This window comes from Pyxicephalus adspersus, chromosome 1, assembly GCF_032062135.1.
Source record: "Pyxicephalus adspersus chromosome 1, UCB_Pads_2.0, whole genome shotgun sequence".
In the NCBI taxonomy this organism is placed as follows: Eukaryota; Metazoa; Chordata; class Amphibia; order Anura; family Pyxicephalidae; genus Pyxicephalus; species Pyxicephalus adspersus.
In genome coordinates, this window is record NC_092858.1 from 88174744 (window position 1) to 88193643 (window position 18900).

An 18900-nucleotide genomic window follows, 5' to 3' on the forward strand; every position below is an offset into this window, starting at 1 on the left:
ATTGATGGTCATAGGCACAAATTACAACACAGGCTAGAAAACAAGGTCAGTAACACCATGCAGATGATAGAGACAACTTAGGTTGACCATTTAGTTCTAGGTAACACTGTCTAGCTAGATCTCAATAAATTACCTGACTCCTATAATCCTATTATTTATTGACCACCTTACTAACCACATTTTGACCCCCAGCCATTTTAATGACCACTTGAATGGCCTCATCAACTCTTTGGGACAATATGGATAACTTTAGAAAACCCTGCTTTAAACCAAAACATACATGCCTTTACCATATACTGTACTGAATTTCTCTCACTTTAAGAATAATTATGCCACAAATAAGTAGACACAGTTGTACTACAAAATATGTCTTACCCAGGCAAGAGGCCAATTGAAGCAGTTTAGTTATAAACTCAATAATACAGACCAGTTTTGTTTCCCTGAATTGTATGGAAGGTAAAATGCTGACACAGTATCTATGATGATATGATCATTTTCTGGCATGGTACTAGGAAGTAGCAATTAATACGGCATGTTGAATAAGGGGGCTCTTTTAGACCTGCGGAGCAAGTTGTGAATATCTTTAACAAGGCATTAAACATTTTAAAATATTAATAAAATCAATGAAACAAAGTTACATGTAATGAGATACCGAGAGCTGACATTCAAACAAGTACAGCACATTTTCTGAATGAATGGGTGTGAGCCAAAAGAATGTCAAGAAGCTTCTGAATCAAAACTGGAACAGCTGATAATGAGCAACACTCATTAGAGTGATGTATCCTAATAATACTAAAATTTCCCATAAAGGAAACGACAACATGGTTAAGCACATAAAGGAGAGAAACCAGATCAAATAAGTAAATCCAGTTCTGCAAATAAACTATGCTCTGCGGTTAGATTTTAACAGCTGAAAAATAAAAGGGCCTATGTATAAAACACTAAATAGGACTTTCACCAAACATTCTCTAGTAGTTAATTTAACAATTCCATTTAAAACACCTTCACCGGGAACATTCACCTGCAAAATGTCCGATTCACTGCTTTCTAAACATGCTACAAAGTGCTTTATTATTTCCTAATTGGGTTTTACCATTTACTTTGTATTTGTAGTCCTAACATTTATGACAATTTTCCATTTGTGTGTATGTTCACAAACATGAATATATGAATACATAATATGCATGATGATTTAATATTGTAATAAACACAGGATCCAAAAGGGTTATGTAAACCTTATTGAATGCAAATGCATCTAAGGGCTACACAAACTCAAATAATCTTGAAATATATAAAACAAAATGACCAAGTTAGTCTATTAGGCTAACAAAATATGGCTTCAAAATACATGCTGGGTAAGGTTAACCTGTGAAAAGGGTATAGTACTATGGTACGAGACTTTGTTCCCACTATAAGAACATGTGTTGTTGTGCATTATACCGTAACGCACAGCCACCTTGTTAGAAGGCTATTTTTTTCACTGTACATATCCTGACCAATTAAACTACTGATTTACAGTTATTTGTGAAATGTGCAGCAACCTAAAAAAAATGAACCAGTACTATTCTTTCATTACACTAATTGCTGGGTTAATACATTCTGCATACTAATATTACACTTTTCAGTGGAAAAAAAGTATACCCAAACCAGTATTGAAAGTGTTGCATTTTTATTTTAATGTACTGTAACATAAGCCTTTACCTAATACAGAAAAAGCACATATCAAACACCCGAACTGCATGCTAGTTAAGGACAAAACAATACATAGACTAATACGAGATCATGAAAGGCTTGTAACGAAATAATTTCTATATGCTGTACATGGGAATAAACTTTTACAAGCAAGTATGTTCTGAAAAGAGAACGTTTATTGTCTTAAGCAAGAGAAATTTGACAGTAAAGTATTTAGAGAGATGGAGTGTGCTTTTATTAAGCAGGAAACTAAAAAAAAAAAGTATGTGATAAATATACCTATAGAAAGTAACGTGATACAAAACAACCTTTTATCCTTTACATGCTGGTAAAGGACAGGTATATGCTGGATGCATCAATGCATGGGCAGGGAAGATTCACAATTTTCTGGTAAGCAAAATATCTTCAAAAATGCTTGCTTTACTGATTATTATTACAAAGTCATAGATTTATTAGGAATACACAGTGAAGGCTAAAGTAAGCCATGAAACAACCAAATAGGTGTCCCAGTGACCACACAGATGGACTTTCAGTGAAAGGTCAATGACTGCTAAAGTGGAAAATCCACAAGGAGAGCCTGATGAAACTTTACTGTAATGCTGATCACACAGCAAGCTGCTACCATACTTCTGATAACTACATAGAAATGATGGGACTGGGCATCACCTTTGGAAAGAATCCAAATATTCAAAGACAAAAGACAGAGAGATAGCATTGCTTTGAAGTAGAGCTGCTGCAACCAGCGTCACAGAGAACACCATGAGACGTGTCCTGTGGATACAGCCTATCATTCAGAGCAAAGATTAACTTTGTGTGGGTGGAAAACTATCTCATTCATGCAATTGTGCAACACAGTGACTGTGCGTGAGTGTCACCCAGTTCAGCAATGTGATAAAAAGGAGTGGCCAGGAAATGCAGAGGAATATAAATACATTCTTGGCATATACTGTGAAAGGTTTTGATAGTTGAATGATGTTGTGCCTATCCCCCATTAAAGGATTAATCACAGTTAATAGACAAATAAAAAACGACCCCTTCAGTTGCAAACTAAAGCCACTGCTTATCTACAACTATCACAAGCCAACTGCACAGTATGAGCACAGGTTGCTCAGAGACATTTCAAATGTTCTCTCCCAAAGGCAAAAGACTTCAAAGGATGTGCAAGCCCTTTACTGTCATTCGAGGTACGTGTGACTGACACTCGTTTCCCAGGCTCTATTAGGAAATATTCTTTAATCACAATATGATCATCTAGCTTATATTCATCACATTGCAGAACTGCCTTGCGATATATTGCATCAGGTTACAAGGTTCATTCCATCACTCATTTAAAGATTCTAATTTATAAATCACAAAAATATTTTCTATAAAAAGATGCAAAATTCACAATTTATTTATCTATCTGGCAGCTCATTGAAAAATACTATAGAACATGAAAAATAGTGGTATTGCACTGCCAGTGAGGTTATAACTTATTCTAGAAAATCACCAATGAAATTATGATTGCTACATCAGATGTGAGTGGACTGACCCTTGAATAGACACCATGAGTGTTTTCAAAAATGAACTTGTACAGTTTGTACAATTAAATGATAAATGCTTTCTGCTAGATAGGCTCGAAAGTAAAAAAATAAATAAATAAATATGCAAAGTTGGAATAATTTCAAGCAAGATAAACTTGATTTTAAAATTTTTTTTAAATGACCCAGGTTTGACAATTTAAACTTTTAAGGTACAGTGTACGGCAACAGCTGCTGGCTAAAATGCCTAAGCTGTACCAGTCTGAGATAGATTTAGTGCATGGTTTAGTCTAGCGGGCGTTGACAGCGGTCAATGGCTGATTAACCAACAGGTAGGGCATAGGTCCAGCCAGCCAATCCAGATGGTGGACAAAATTCTTTAATGGTTTACATGGCTGAATACATGTAAATATGTCACGGCCCCAACCGCCCCAGGTGGGTGAAACTCTATAGTCAATATGCAACAGGAAAAGCCAGTACTGGATGGATCTTTGCAAGAACTCATCTTTGGCATCTTCGAAATTATTAGTTAAGACTAAGCAAAGACAATTTTTTTCTATTGTGTTTAAATATGATCATGTTTTATTATTATTTCTAGGACTAATTTAACCCTTTATGAGAATAGATAAGGTACCCCCTATACTCATTCCCCAAGGTGAGGATATCTGGGGGTAAGGGGGTTTTATTAAAAGGAGCTTCCATATCCAATAAACTTCCTACCTGCAGAGCCATACAACACTGGGGTCAAATTTGTGGAGATGAGGCCTACTCCCCAAATGACTGGCATACATGGGGGCAAGGAAGGGTCTGGTTTTGTCAAAAGGAAGGCTGCTATACATTTTTTCTTCTTCTTTAGCCAGAAACCATTCATGGCTGGGAGGGCAGATATTTGCTTTCCCTTATGTCCTATCAAGGATAGTCCCATGCCTATGAAAAGGACTGTTTTTTTTTTTTTTTCCCCAAATGTGGGTACCATATTTTTTGGATACATTACAAGAAGTTTAATGTAAATAAATAGACCAGATCTGAAATATGACCTTGACATCTGGCAAATGCATGTAATTGGTCGTTTTTTATGTATTGCTGTATGACTATACATTTCTGCAGTCAAGTAACCTCAAGCAACATAGGGTTATTGTATATGTGGTAAATGTCAAGTTTTGAGTATTCTTTCTGAGTATATGGATAATGGCTGTCCACTACACCTCCCCCTCTAACATTTTCATCCTATTACTCAGCCTATGCTGTCTTTTTTTTTTTTACAAACCTTGACAGTAGGTAAAAATATAACATGCTCTACACTAGGTATACAGTAATATGTAGGATCACATGTAGCATATAAACATATGGAGGTGTCTGCTGTTCATATGTTATAAAAAAAAAAATCCCTACAGATAAAATATTTTCTACATTTTTTTTAATTGGCCAAATAAAAAAAAAATGATTTAATCTACTAGCAATTGAAGCTACATGACTTCTAAAGAAAAATAGTTTATCCATTTTACATCGAACACTATAAAGTCACAGTACTTTACTTCTGTTCCAGTTGCAGAAAATAAACATACCACCCGAATAATGAAAAGGATGACTGCAGAATGATTCATAGACAAGCCTCCAAAGAACAGAAGGATGATCAATACCTAAAATGTTTGCATCAGCTAATTCCAACTACCATGCTGTTGTTTATTGGAAATTTCAGGTAATGTAACAATGAAGAAGTGACTCAAAAAAAAAAAACATATCCTGTAATGACTTGTTACCAGCTTCTGTAATTGTGTAGCAAAACATATTTAGGATGACTACATGCTGAGTAAAAGTGATTTGTCTTTGATTCTCTCCCGGTTTATGCCATAGCCATTTTGTAATACTCAAACATGACTGTTAAAACAACAACATCTTAAAAAACGAAAACATCAATTTGAGGGTTAAACAGAAATGTTCTCCCAGATAAGTAGGAGTCAATTGTTACTTGGAAACTCACCCAATTAGTGACACCATCTGCTCCACTATGTGCTTGCTGAAAGTTATGATAACAAAGAGCTTCTGTAAACCAGAAAGAAAGAACACAATCAATTTGGAGGAAAGTGGCTGGTCACACACAGATGTGTCACCAAGAAGGAGTCATGCCTAACCTTAAACCAGTTCCTGTGTAACGAGGACCCTCCATGATCCCCTGTCCAGCTAGCCTAGTAGATATTAGTGGTACAACTGTTTTGAAATACTTATTCTTTAAACAAAGTTGAGTGATTAGTTTCCAGTCAAAGAGAGATTATGTTGCTGGACAATTTCTGAGTACAATAAGTTCCTGCTTCCACTATGTGTAGTTCACTGCGCTTAACAGTGTGTGATATGCAAGGACATCACACATTGCATAGAAAGCAATGTCTGATGTTCCCATTATTGCATCACACTGCTGCACGCATTTCTGTCTTGTTTTAGTTTGCTTCCCCATTAGGTGTAATGAATTGGGTTAGTGTCACAATGGACAGCCACACAGAAGGATGTGCATTGTGGTATAATGCACAGCAACGCACTTTTTCATAATGTGAACGAGGCTGTAGAATTACTAACAAATGCTCTTATGACAAGCACTACAAGACCAATCATTTTCTTAAAGTAGGTAATGTAATTTAAGTCAGGTGACAAAAGTATGTGTTAAAGATAAACAGAATATTGATCTGTTAAGGCAAACCAAGATATTCTGTTATCGTATGAAAGTAAGTTGGATTGGATGTTTGCTATTGTATATGTCTTTAATAAATGGTATATAAAAGTATTCTAAACATTTAAAAGGCAAAAAATGTACATTCCAAAAAAAGCTAAAATTCTGCATCAAATTCTCCAATTCACACACAGGCACAAGACATTACCTCTTATAATTAATAGCACTCAAGTGTTGTATGTATTGTATATGTATAATGTCATTTCTAATATAAGAATTATAATAAAAATATACAAAAAAGTATACAGTGGACAATTTCATTTGTTTTCTAGAGAAATGGATATTTTAAGGTAAGAAGGTATAAAATGGCCATCCTATGTTTTACTGAATTTTAATAAGATATCAATGATACCAGAAATTCATTAAACATAGAAGTACCAGTAAAGACCACAGCTGCAGACATGTACATCACCTGGAAACAGAGGGGATTTACAAAACATCACACATTTTTATCTCTGTGCAATTTTGTGACGTGAGCAAGGTCAAAAACGGAGAAACATGTTTTTTTTTTTTTTTTAAATAAAATTTCTCCTGCTAAATCTTTTTTTAAGTTATCCTTTAACAGCTGGATGAAGGTCTTTCAACAAAAAGGGTATTTTATTTATAATACTTTAAAACAGATATTTTCAAGCAAACCTTGAACTACTCCCCCATACTAAACAGGGAGATACACAGCTGAGTACACATTTCTATTTAACAATTCAACATTTCAGATGAAAATTTACTATTTCACACAGTTGGATATTGCACATTATTTTATAACAGAAATTAAACCATAATTCTACTTAAAGCTTGTGTTTACATAAGGCAGTCTGGATGTAAAATTATTATACTGAGGACTATACTGCTTTTAAACGCATACAAAATGTGGTTGAGGTTAAACTCTATTTATTTCGCTCGGATCATGTAAATGTCAGATAGAATTATAGAAAGGCATTTATTTATTTTAATACTCAGTATTAAGTAACGTAATTGTAATACTCAGTAACCAAATTTTTTAAGGTGAAGTGATTGTAGTGAATTAAAATATTTGTTAAAATTTTGGTAAATATTTTATATTTATATTAGATGTTATGCATTTTTGAGAATCTACATTAGGAACCTTATCAACTGGCTCTGGGTTTGTGCTGACGGCATCCTTTTGACATGCTCCTGAAATCTTTTAGATTCCACCAAAATTTTTACCAAAATTATAAAATGCAAGTGTCCACCTAAACAATGAATTTATTGTATATTAAATCAGAGCTGTGTACTATATACTTGATAGATGGTAGATCTAAATGAGATTGTAGAATTAGATTATAATGTGCATGGGCAGCTTTATGTCTGTAAGACATCTCCAAATGCAGATAGTCCTATCAGGGGATCAGAGATTGGGCAGATTAGAATAACTTGTCTGAATACAAAGTTTTTTTTCTTGGGAGCTGAGACGCATGTGTAATGTTCTTATCAATAGGCCTAAACACTAATAGTAGCCCAAGCGTATAGTTATAAATGCACAAGTCTGCACATTGGACCACCTTTGTTTAGTGTCTATAGGGGAGTTTTAGAAATACAACTTACGAAGCACATTTCTATAACATCACACATTCACAGTTTAAAGGTGTTTGCATATGGTAAAACAATAGGTAAATATCAAGGTTAACCACTGACTTCCTGAGAACTGTAAGTGGTAAAACTATTTTAGGAACAGGTATTTAAAGTATGTCATTATGAACTTTGAAACATTTTAGATTGTTCTATTTTTCATACTACTGGGTAAAGAGACCAAAATATTGAATAAAAGTTCTTTTTTTACACTGCAAGCAGGTTCTTTACTATACTGACCTATGTACACATACAGGCAACACGTAACAAAATAACAATACTTAACTGAAACATTTGCATAAAAGCAAAAAGCATATACTTGCCTGAATGTGCATTTTAATTATTGCTTTGCCAATCAGAGTGGCTCCAAAGAAAGTCCAGAAGGGAACGAGGAAATGTCCGCATGTTATTCCTGCCAAGTCAAATAGGGGATTGGGAATCTATGGATAAAACATTTAAACACAATGTTAAAACATCAACAACTGTACTACACAATTTCTCTGCTCAATGTATTTTTGGTATCTTAATTATTATTATGTGCATATTGTGTCCCATTTTACCTTTCCTTTAAAACAGAGTTAGCGGAATGCTGGAAATTCTATTGTGTGAGAATAAATCAAAAGATAATTTGGAGAATATGTAGTAGGATTTACATTGTTAAAACTAGCTTAAGCAGAGGATGTTGCCTCAAGTCTCTTTCATGTTGTCATGGACAATTGATGGAAGGAGGAGGGTATTGGCTTTCTTGATGGAAGGAGCACTTGGCTTTCTTGTGTTGAACTCTCCTTGCATTCCTTTATTGCTGTGTTTCTAGGGGTCTTCTGACAGATTACTGATACAACTATCAATAAAGATTTTAACCTTTCCTACATTTTGCAAGTTCTATTAGTGATATATTCTTCTTCTATGTGTTCCAAAACTTTGAAGGCTCCTAATAAAGCATTTTCCAAATCAGTTAATTCTGCAGCTGCATTAAACTGATGACAACTTCCTCAGATTGCTGCATGCAAACAGTCACTGTATAACTGTTCCTTTTTTATTGATAAATTATTATTTGTCTGGGGTCAGCGAGACAGATTTAGATGTAACCACGTTAACAAATGTAACTAAATGGTGGGAGATACAGCGATTGTAAAACTACAATAATCGAAGAGAATAATGGCCGAAAAAGTTATAATGTACTTTTACAGGAACAGTGGAATGTGCAATGTACATTGACTGCTATGTCTTGATGCTTTTAGGCAATAATTAGATTCATGTTCAGAACCTTGCCTAAAAAACCTGTAAGGTCAGGGAAAAGGGAACTAAACCCGTCTGGCTGTTGGTTGTCATGCATGGTTCTCACCATGATTTCACCCCTCTCCCACACACAGTATGTCTCATTTATAATACATCCCAGATTTCTTCCCCTTTATTACTCATTGGTTCTTTAAACTGCTAAACATTCATAAACATTCCAGGCGATCCTAACCCTCCTGGAATGATGATATCTATGAAACCATTAACCCCTGAACTTATGAGACCAATGAATACCCTGAACTAATGAAAATAATGTAACCCTGCTTACCCTGATCTGATGAGCTTCCTTACCTGCTGAATGTCGTTCATGGAGCTTCCAACAATCTCTTAGATTGTAAGCTCCTCGGGGCAGGGTTCTCCCCTCCTTCTGTGTCACTGTCTGTATCTGTCTGTCATTTGCAACCCCTATCTAATGTACAGCGCTGTGCAATATGTTGGTGCTATATAATTACTATGCAGTCGCTTTTTCCCTCCAAACTGAAAAAACCTGAGAGTACCTTCTACCCAGTACAGATGACACCTATGGACTTCCTTGAGCCCCAACACACTAACTTCTTCCTGACGACCCCTCATCATTGTTAGTTTTACTTGAAAGGAATATCTGTTTATCAGATCTTTTATAGACGATTTCCTGAGCAGTATTAAACGTGCAGTCAATGAAAATCGATCTAGGACGTATGAGAAATGCACAAATTGCCCACCAGAGAAGAGAACGCTCATGTGGTGGAAATGTGTTAGTGATAAAGGAAAGAATGCCTTCCTTAAAACAAATACGGAGCTTGCACTGAACTGGATAATTAGCTTACATCCTAGGTTACGACCTCTTAACTTTAAGGACTGTTTACCTATTCCAGTAAATGTCCTGCATATGACGCACCAAATAACTAGGTATGTAACATGGGTATTTTTACACAGAAGCTGTATAGTTTAGGTACAAGAATGTTTATTTAAAATTAACATTATTTTAATTAAATTATACACAAAGTGCAGTTATTTTAGCTAACTGGCATACTGGAACTTTACTGTTTATATAGCAGTGTATAACCCACTGCTCAATGGGTTGGGTTACAACTTCTTTTCTACTAAGGCAATATCTCTAAAAACCAAAAAAGCCAAAATCCGTACCAAGTTAAGCTATGCAACTGGTTGTAAAAAAAAAAAAAAAAAAGCGATATTAAATGTTGAGGGTACACCATGATGGAAGAGAAGGTGTAAAATAATACTAGGTACATTCAGTGCTAAGAGAATTGTGCTTTATACTATTGACTCTTGTACCCAAGTATATCTAAAACCAAAACTAAAAATGTACATTATTTCAGCTTACAAGTCCCTTTGGTGGGTTTGTTGCAGAAGTTTTTTTTTAAGCTATATAATTTTTCAGCAAGAACAGGAAATACATGTATATCTTGCTAGAAATGCTAAAAAAACAAGTATAAAACATCTTTGTTGTGCAAATGACTAGTTTCAATCTATAATATAACGGAAATAAAGGAACACAGACATGTTTGAAGTCTTTTGAGTGGGACCACCATAGCTACTTCTATAGATATAGTGGAGACATTTCAGTTGCCATGGAGGAACAAAAAACATGTTGTTCACAGTAGTGAAAATGAAGTGGAAAAATGCATGAAAAAGAAAACTAATGCAGATAAAGTGTCTAAGGTTTTCAATTTTTAATAAACTATCATTTTAGAATTAAGAGGTGCCATAAGTGCAAACACAGAACTGTGGGAATAGGCCTGCAAGCATATGAGATACACACAGAGTTTATATCCTATGCATCTGTTTATCCACTAGAAAATCTGATGATAAGAACATACATGTAAATGTGTTTACAAAAATGGTGGAAAAAAAGTAGACAGTGCAATATATACCCATATATTTTACTGCTGTAATGCATAAATGTAAGCCAAGGTCAAAATAAAACCTATTAATATTATACTGGACTCAAAACAGAAACATCATATTATATGACCAAAATGAGAAAAAGAAATTAAACCATAGGGAAAGACAGTCCTGCCCGGTAAAACAAAACTGTAAGATCAGACAGGATGCGTATCTAAACTTAAATGTCACAGTTTTCTTTTATCAGGCTTTATTTCCCCCCCACACCCGACAAAGTTGTGAATAACACACGTTTTGTCCTGTTGTGTCTGCACTCATTTTTCCATTCCATATCTATGTGGGAAGCCATAGTAGATATTTACTGTACCAGCTAAAAATGTCCTTTGCTTAAAAAAGGAAACTAATGCAGCCACCACAAGAACCAATAAGCTGCTAAACTAACACTTTAAGATATACTCCCTTTATATTCTAATTGTACAATCTTTGTGCATTGCTAGGTCTATAAAACACTATAGACATTACAAAAAAAAAAAAAAACTTACGGAAGCACAGGCCAAAATCCCTAGGAATCCAACTTTCTGCACCAGGTTTTGAACCGTGAGTTTAGCACGGGAGGCAAAGTCCTAAAGAATAAGGAAGACCATGTTAATCAACATATAATTTTAGAACGAAAAATTAAATATAACACAACAGTATTATCATTTGTAGGACACAATTATTATAATCAAAATCAACATGTATAGAATACTTTACCAACACAAAATTCAACAGCCATAATAGCCTAGTTTTCAGTATTCTGAAAAAAAAATTGGGTTGCAATGGATGGCTCATCAATTGTCAGCCTAAATAAAGATTTCAGGAGGTCTAATTTTTTAAAGGGTTATCTCAAATTAAGGGTTAATTATTTAAATGGTTATTACAAAAACATTTTTGGAAGGTATGCCCAGAAAGTGATAATTATCAAAATGTATCTTATTTAACTAAAACAAAAGTCTGCTTATTATCATTTCCATCTCTGGACATCTTTCCCCTTCATACTGCACAAAGCCAGAACAACCCTTATTCCTGACATTTGTGCGCAAATGCAGAATTGTGTTTTTCATTGGCTGGCCTCTAAATCTAGGGAGGACAGACCATCTAAAAGGTGACCATTGCTGGTGCATGGCATCTAGATTTGTGAGGTGGTGGAGAAGGGAGCAATAATGCAGAAAGAGAGATGATTTGCTTTTGGTAACAATCACTTGTTACAGTTCCTCTTTAACACAATAAAGATCTTTTAAGTTCAATGTAACATAAAAGTTTTACAAAACAAAATACTACTATCGTTCGTAAAAAAAAGGTTAACAAACTATAAATTTGCCAGAAATCAATAGTTATATTGATTAAATAAAGGAATATTAGGAAGCATGCTGACTGTTATAAATTCACAAACTAAAGCACCAAAAAAAGGTTAAATAATCTACTGATAAAGTCAAAATGTAAAAAATGTTTTTATCAGAGCAGTGTCTACTGGAAAAATACTGTAAAAAACAATGTGTATATATCTATATCACTAAACACATAGGATTATTGTTAGGAGTAATATTAAAAAAAATATTAGGATTATACAGAAATATATAATGGTGTATGCAACATTGTATAGAATATGGTCGCATTTCTTGTACTATCTGGAATAAAAAACTGAGGTTTCACATATGGAACATTTTAAAACATAATTAAAATAGAACATTCATTGATCAAGGTTAGTACCGTTTATTTTATAGGAAACATGCTTAGAACACAAACATGTAAAATTTATAGGAAATAAGAGATGATAAGCAGGAGTTTATGTACAGCTTTTAGGTTGTTCAAGATCTCATGTGTTTGTGTAGTTTGTAAAAAAACAGAATTTTTGGAAGAGAAAAAAGAAAGTCCTTAAATGTGCAAACTATATTTATAATTTATTTTTTGTATGATAATTAAAAATATAATAAAAATCATCACTGGGTTGCACAGCATACAAATCTTAGTGGTTGTAGGTATTTTGCAAATTTTAATAATATATTGTAGCTACAAATAAACAAAGTAAATGAAACATAAATTGGAATACACAAGTGAACTGTGTAATTTTAAAAATAGGCTAAAGAATAATTGTTTAAAACAAAAAATACGATTTTTCCTCTTTTTTTTTGCTTTTTTTATAACTAAATTTTAAAACCACACTTTTATTCCTTTCTGGGGAAACGAACTTCATTCTAAAAAATTACAAAAATACATTATTTGTAATAAAATATTCTGATGAAATTGAATCAGTTATTTAAAAAAAATCTTCATATTTCAATACATAACAAAATACAAATTCAAACACAATTAGGCTGTGATTTTGTGTTTTAGAACCAGCTTATGGTTTTATATTAGAAACTATAATACAGTTAACAATAATGAATTAAACTGAGCAAAAACTAAACAATTGCAAAGGGTTTTATTATCATTTTTCCTTTCAAAAAATTTATTTTACATTGATTAAAAATATGGAAATCCCCTGTAACAGTTTCACTTTGCTGGTAAATGATTTGTGAGATTTAAAAGGAAAATTTTGCAAACTGGTAAAATATAAACCACACTAAATTAAATGTATATAAAAGACACACAATAAATGGCATTCATTTACATTACAATTATACCAATAGAATAAGCACTAACATAAATATTTTTTAACCTAAGTATAAAAATAACTAAACAAAATATGTTTTATTTCTTTTGTGTATTTGCTTTTTATAAAATGTATTCAAATAAAACAATCATTCCTTATCCCTAGATCAAATGCTATGGTTTTTCCTTATTATTAAAATTTTATGATAGTTTGTTTTTGTTAGGGAATCATTATTTAAGCTTTGGTGAGTAAATTTAACATTATCTTATAAAAATATAATAAATAAAAACACAACAGCTAACAAAAATGCTACTATTCTAGTCTAAAAAAACAAAAGTTCATAGAATGAAAGAAATAGTTTCACCTGTCAATGTAATAATGAAACATCAAAATTTAGCACAGCAGTTATCTGGATTCTTTGGAGATACCATGTTCTTTTTGTTCATGCTTCATCTGAAATACTTCTACCCCTTAGTCATACATTTAACTCTGCATGATCTCTTAACCCCCAGCGATAAAAAAAAAAAAAAATACTTTTTTGGAAATAAAAGATAGCTTGTGCACAGATTTAATATGACAATACCATTTGATTCTGGTGCAGAGGTTAAAAAACACAAACTTACAACTCCAAGAAAGTGTCCTTCAGGATTTCTAAGATTCATTATCAATGAATGATGTTGAATTAAAGCTTAATAAATGTAAAATAGCCAAAATGCTGCCTGTCTATGTTACCTAGATACGTAAAACGTTTAACCCATAAAGAAGAACATCTATGAAGATAAATAATATATAGATATAGAAGCTTCAAAGATTCCAATCTATCTACATAAAGACTATCCAATCTTAGACAAAAAAAACATCATCATCTTGAACCTTTGATTCGCTTTTTTAGATCTCAATTAACCTATAACACATTTCACTGATTCATTGATTCTCACTAGGGTATGTCAGATTCTCTATTTTATAAAAAGAGCCCTACGAGTGGCCATGCAATAGCTGCATTCTGTGCATCCACTCACAATAACAAATTTTGACCATATTAACAACAAAATGATAAGAAGTAAAACCTTTTCTACCAAGCTCATTGTTATTTTAAAGCAAATTTCTTAAAGCATTTCAACAAACTTAAAGCAATACCCTTTAAAGGACAACCCCAGACACATGTTTTAAGGTTTGGATAGATTCACAGTCTGTAGGTCTCCTGCTGAAAAGATTTTTGCTCATGTCCTATTCTCTCATATTACCATCAGCTAGACAAGAAACTGGTGATCCTACTAATGGGGATACAGACAGCAATAAAATCCTGGAAGACCTTTCTCAGGTCACTAGAAAGTTGTGTATTTATTGCTACCTGCATTCCTAATAGGTGGGGTTCCCAATTTTCTGTTTAGGCATTTATCAAACAAGATATAGCTTGAAACTCCAAAGTAAGGCCTTGATAAGGTGGTACAAAGGCTCATCAGTAGCTAAATTATTATTAATACCACAAGTTTCTTCCATTTACGGTGCCATAGGCATGTGAAAACATTGTTTCATACGTCCCAAACAAGGGATGGTCCATTATAGGTTCATGTGTACTCAATATTTCATTCAGTGACTAAGGTTATTATTCAAAATTCTGCAATACAAATGCTATTTATTAAACATATCAAAGGAATTCCCAAATATCCAGTCCAACCTATTTTCCTATTTTACTTTTTGGGAGCTAAAGTATTGATCAATAAAAACCACAGAAGTTAAATTGTATAATGAACTATCATGTTGAACGCCTGGAGATCACCCTCCCTACCTGCTGTCTTTCTCCTTTTCATTCTACTTCTGCCTGGTACTCCTATACTATACACCTCGACTAAAAATATGGTGTTTCATGGCAAAGCCCTCAAAAGTCATAAAGATGTAAATGTCGTAGGAATACTAATTATTTTTAAATGTCAAAGCGGTACATTTGTAAATACTATTTTTAATTTCCCGCCCTGTCTTGCCCTTAAGCCGCACACTTGCATGGCCCCGCCCGGCATCTGCGTCCCCAACGTTTGCACACTGGGGACACAGATGCTGGCCAGGCATGGCCAGGGGAAGCAGATGCCAGGCATGGCTGGAGGACGCCGTAAGCACATGGGGACGAGGTAAGTTTTAAAACTCCCTTGCAATTCCACCCAGAGTGTGGCTCAGGATTACTGCTTTTGGTACTGAACAATAACCCCGAGCCACACTTGGGAATACCACCAGCAATTTGGACTGTTTAGGTCAGTTTAGCTGACACCAATAATTTTTTTTGCTATTTATAAGGGTTATATTCTTCCAAAAGGCCAGCAATGTAAGATGTATTCTGCTTACCGAATACCAATGTACTGTGAGCTGTGGATATAGTAATTAAAGTAGGAATTCCCTGAAGACCTGAAGGTTACTTTTTAGGATAACCCTATGTTAAAAAAGGTTGAGAAACACTGGTCAACTGCAAACTAGAGCATTAAGCATATAATCAAACTTTTATGGAAAAGGAAGAAATTACGGAAAAGGAAGTAATGTAAAAAGTATTTTACTTGGCCAAAAAAAAGTATTTTTACTTACATTGCCTGTAATGTAATGGGTTTGAGCATAAAAGGTACACTATCTCCATTGCAATTTGCAAAAATATCCAGAAAATCTTGGCGATTTTAGTAAGGAACAAGGGGAGAGGTTCCATCAAGATATAAAGGTGATGGAAGAAAGGTATCAGGGCAGATGGGACAAATGATAGCAGAATACTGCTGGAGCCTTCAACGTGATTGTCCTTATCATCAGCATAAAAGGAAATCATACAGAGTTTTTCAATGACTTTAGGATGTGATTAGTTCTGTAAATATACTGAATATAGAATATACTGACATTAAGTATTTCAAACATTTTATTTTGTATACGTAGGCATATCTAGTTTAATTCTCCTTAATTTTCAAGGTTCATTAGTTTTCTATGAGGTTATTATTGAGGTAATTTTTTCTTAAACTAGAGCCAATCTAGCAAAACCAATACCATATTTAGAATCTGTGAATCAAACATAACCCAAAATGACTTTAATCTGTTTGGCAAAAAATTTTTGTTGACCAGTGTTATAGTTGTCTATAAACCTTTAAACTCACAAATTAAAAAATGACAACACTCTATAGAACACTGCACAACAGTATTTAGATTAGGAAGACAACTGAGGTTTTGTAGACAATCAGAAGTACACCCCCTATGAACCCTTTTTCTATGCACATTGTGTGGGTGGAATTGAAGCAGCAACATTGTTTTGCTAGGAAGTAAATCACTTTATGAATGTGGAGTAAGACAGAGAGTGATGGGACAGGTGGAATTCTGTAGTTAAGCAGGCAGGCTGATAATGCTGGTTGGAATGTTGAATTCCAAAGTTTGTGTGGCTGTGTGCTTAAAAACAATTGCATGCTGGTTTTTTTATGCTAGTATGGGCACTAGTGTTGTACTTGAAGGCAACGAGAGCTCCCTAAAAAATCATTTTTCCGCCTTTGTTAACTTTAGATGTAAACTGAAAATATCCTACAACGAATACTGTCTTACATAGCAGTCTTTCCCCTGAACCTATCCTGCAACACATGTTGGTATTCAGTCATGTAAATAAGGCCTCACAAGCTGCAGGAGTTCATTCAAACTTGATGGAGACATTGTTGTGTGTCAAGAACTTGTTAGAGAACCAATGGAGCTCTCCTTCTTGAACTTACTTTTCTTGGACAGTCAATGGGTAGGTCTAACTTCTCAAATGCCTGTTCTGCAGAACACAAACTAACAGCTTCAGCAGTAGTAGGTTCAGCAAATATAGAAATCAAGAAATCCATATTGGATTTTTTTTTCACAAAGCTGAACACATAGGAACTGCTTTCTGAAGCCCTACTTTAACAACTGTACACAAACTACTTTTTACACTACCATTTCCAAAACTGGTTTAAACAAAAAAAAATCCCGAGTATTTTAAAAAAACCCACAACGCTCTGCAAAAACAAAGTCAAATGCTGCAGATGCTAATGATTTGACACATTTTTGAATGCTTACTTTTTTATTTTAGAGAAGCACAAGTACCTAAATTTAACACGGTATTAGCCTCCTACAGTCCCTGCACGGGTGCTCATAAGAGGAGCACCAAGAGCCAACCAGATGAGGCGTGGTACATAGCAAAAGACAGCAAAATGAGAGGTGTGATTGTAAGATTACTGCTTCATTGCCCAATTCCTGGGTGGAGGTGAGGTGAAGACCTGAATGTGAAAGTGAAACTCCAGAATGTTCAAGTTCTTTCCCTTTGGCAAGCAGAATGGTAAAATGTTGATGGACTGAGATCCAAGTCAGGTAAAACAAGGATCCTATATTTTTGTATACTTAGGTGTTTGCCTGGGAATAAGTTTTTACTGAATAATATATCTATAATATATAAGTATATCTTTTGTCGTTTTCTTTTTAAAATATTGCATAAATAACTAGAAGTTTGGTGAAAAACTATAAAGAGTAGTATCTGCAGGAACAAGCTAAGCATTCAGTCCATCAAAGCTGTTGGGCCTTGAAAAGACCCCAAGGACTATACATCTTAACAGCATGTATAACCAATGAACCTGAATGGGACAATACTTTTGGGGGACAATGGAGCCCAAGTGTTTACATACAACAGTGGAATAAATCCTTTGTTTTTAAGATTAGTCAGTTTCTTGTTAACTTGGATAGAGACTGTCAGTAAAAAAAATGTCATTAATAAACACAGTTATGACATAGGAAAACTAATGGTCAGATTTCCTGAAAGGGAGCTTCGTGTTCAAACCAGAAATCAGCCAAAAGTTTGGCCGATAAAATAAGTGTTCTGGGAAATTACCCTATCGCGTTGTGTGAGGCTGGCCTGTTCACGTGTACAAAGATCTTTTATACCAAGCAGTGGTTAAAACCCACAAACTGCTACTAAAGAAAATGGGAAAAATACAAATAGTAGTTTATTTTTTCCCTATACTTATTCCACTACTTCATTTTTGGGATATTGCTTCTAATGGTTAAACTTGAAGTTACCAGGGCTTATGAAAATACTTTCCCTTATACAAATGCTCCAAGTATTCAAAAAATGAAATGGACAATATTTCATTTCTACTGCCTTCCCCAAGACAGTACAAAGGAATCAAACATGCCTGCTGGATAAAGGCTGTCTGTGGTCAAGCAGTAAAATGTTGTCTGCTGCCTCCATTGCATAGAAAATGATTAGCTCAGTGGAATAAAATGTTCCTGATTGCAGGATGTGAGCATGAAACAAACTTAAATTACTACAGATCGCTTCAGGTTTATAGGTTACAAAGTGCTGCAGCAGCCATGAACTGAGCAAATCAGGAGATTCATTTCATCCACTACTAAAGATAGATGATCATTTAAGGTTTATATACGGTATATGCTGTGAAACATACAAGATCAAAATGGCCTATGGCTTTTCAGATGCCACAAAATTGTGAGAGGTGTGAAACTGCTAAACTCTGATGTACAGAAGAAAATGCAGGACTTTATCTACCCTGGGTTGCATTGTTCTGGAAAAGGGTAAATTTAAATCTTATTGCATGAAACACATATTAAAATCAAAGGAGATAAGA

At 34.2% G+C, this 18900-nt stretch overlaps 1 protein-coding gene across 1 annotated transcript in view; it reads right to left on the reverse strand.

The window, feature by feature from the left end:
• VMP1 (vacuole membrane protein 1) overlaps nt 1–18900 on the reverse strand; it is a 98258-nt gene that overhangs the window by 18508 nt on the left and 60850 nt on the right. The window contains exons 9-11 of the mRNA XM_072417305.1: nt 11208–11288; nt 7845–7961; nt 5194–5255 (exon numbers count right to left, since the gene is read on the reverse strand). Of these exons, the coding sequence (XP_072273406.1) occupies nt 5194–5255; nt 7845–7961; nt 11208–11288 (260 nt within the window). The remainder of the gene's footprint in view (nt 1–5193; nt 5256–7844; nt 7962–11207; nt 11289–18900) is intronic.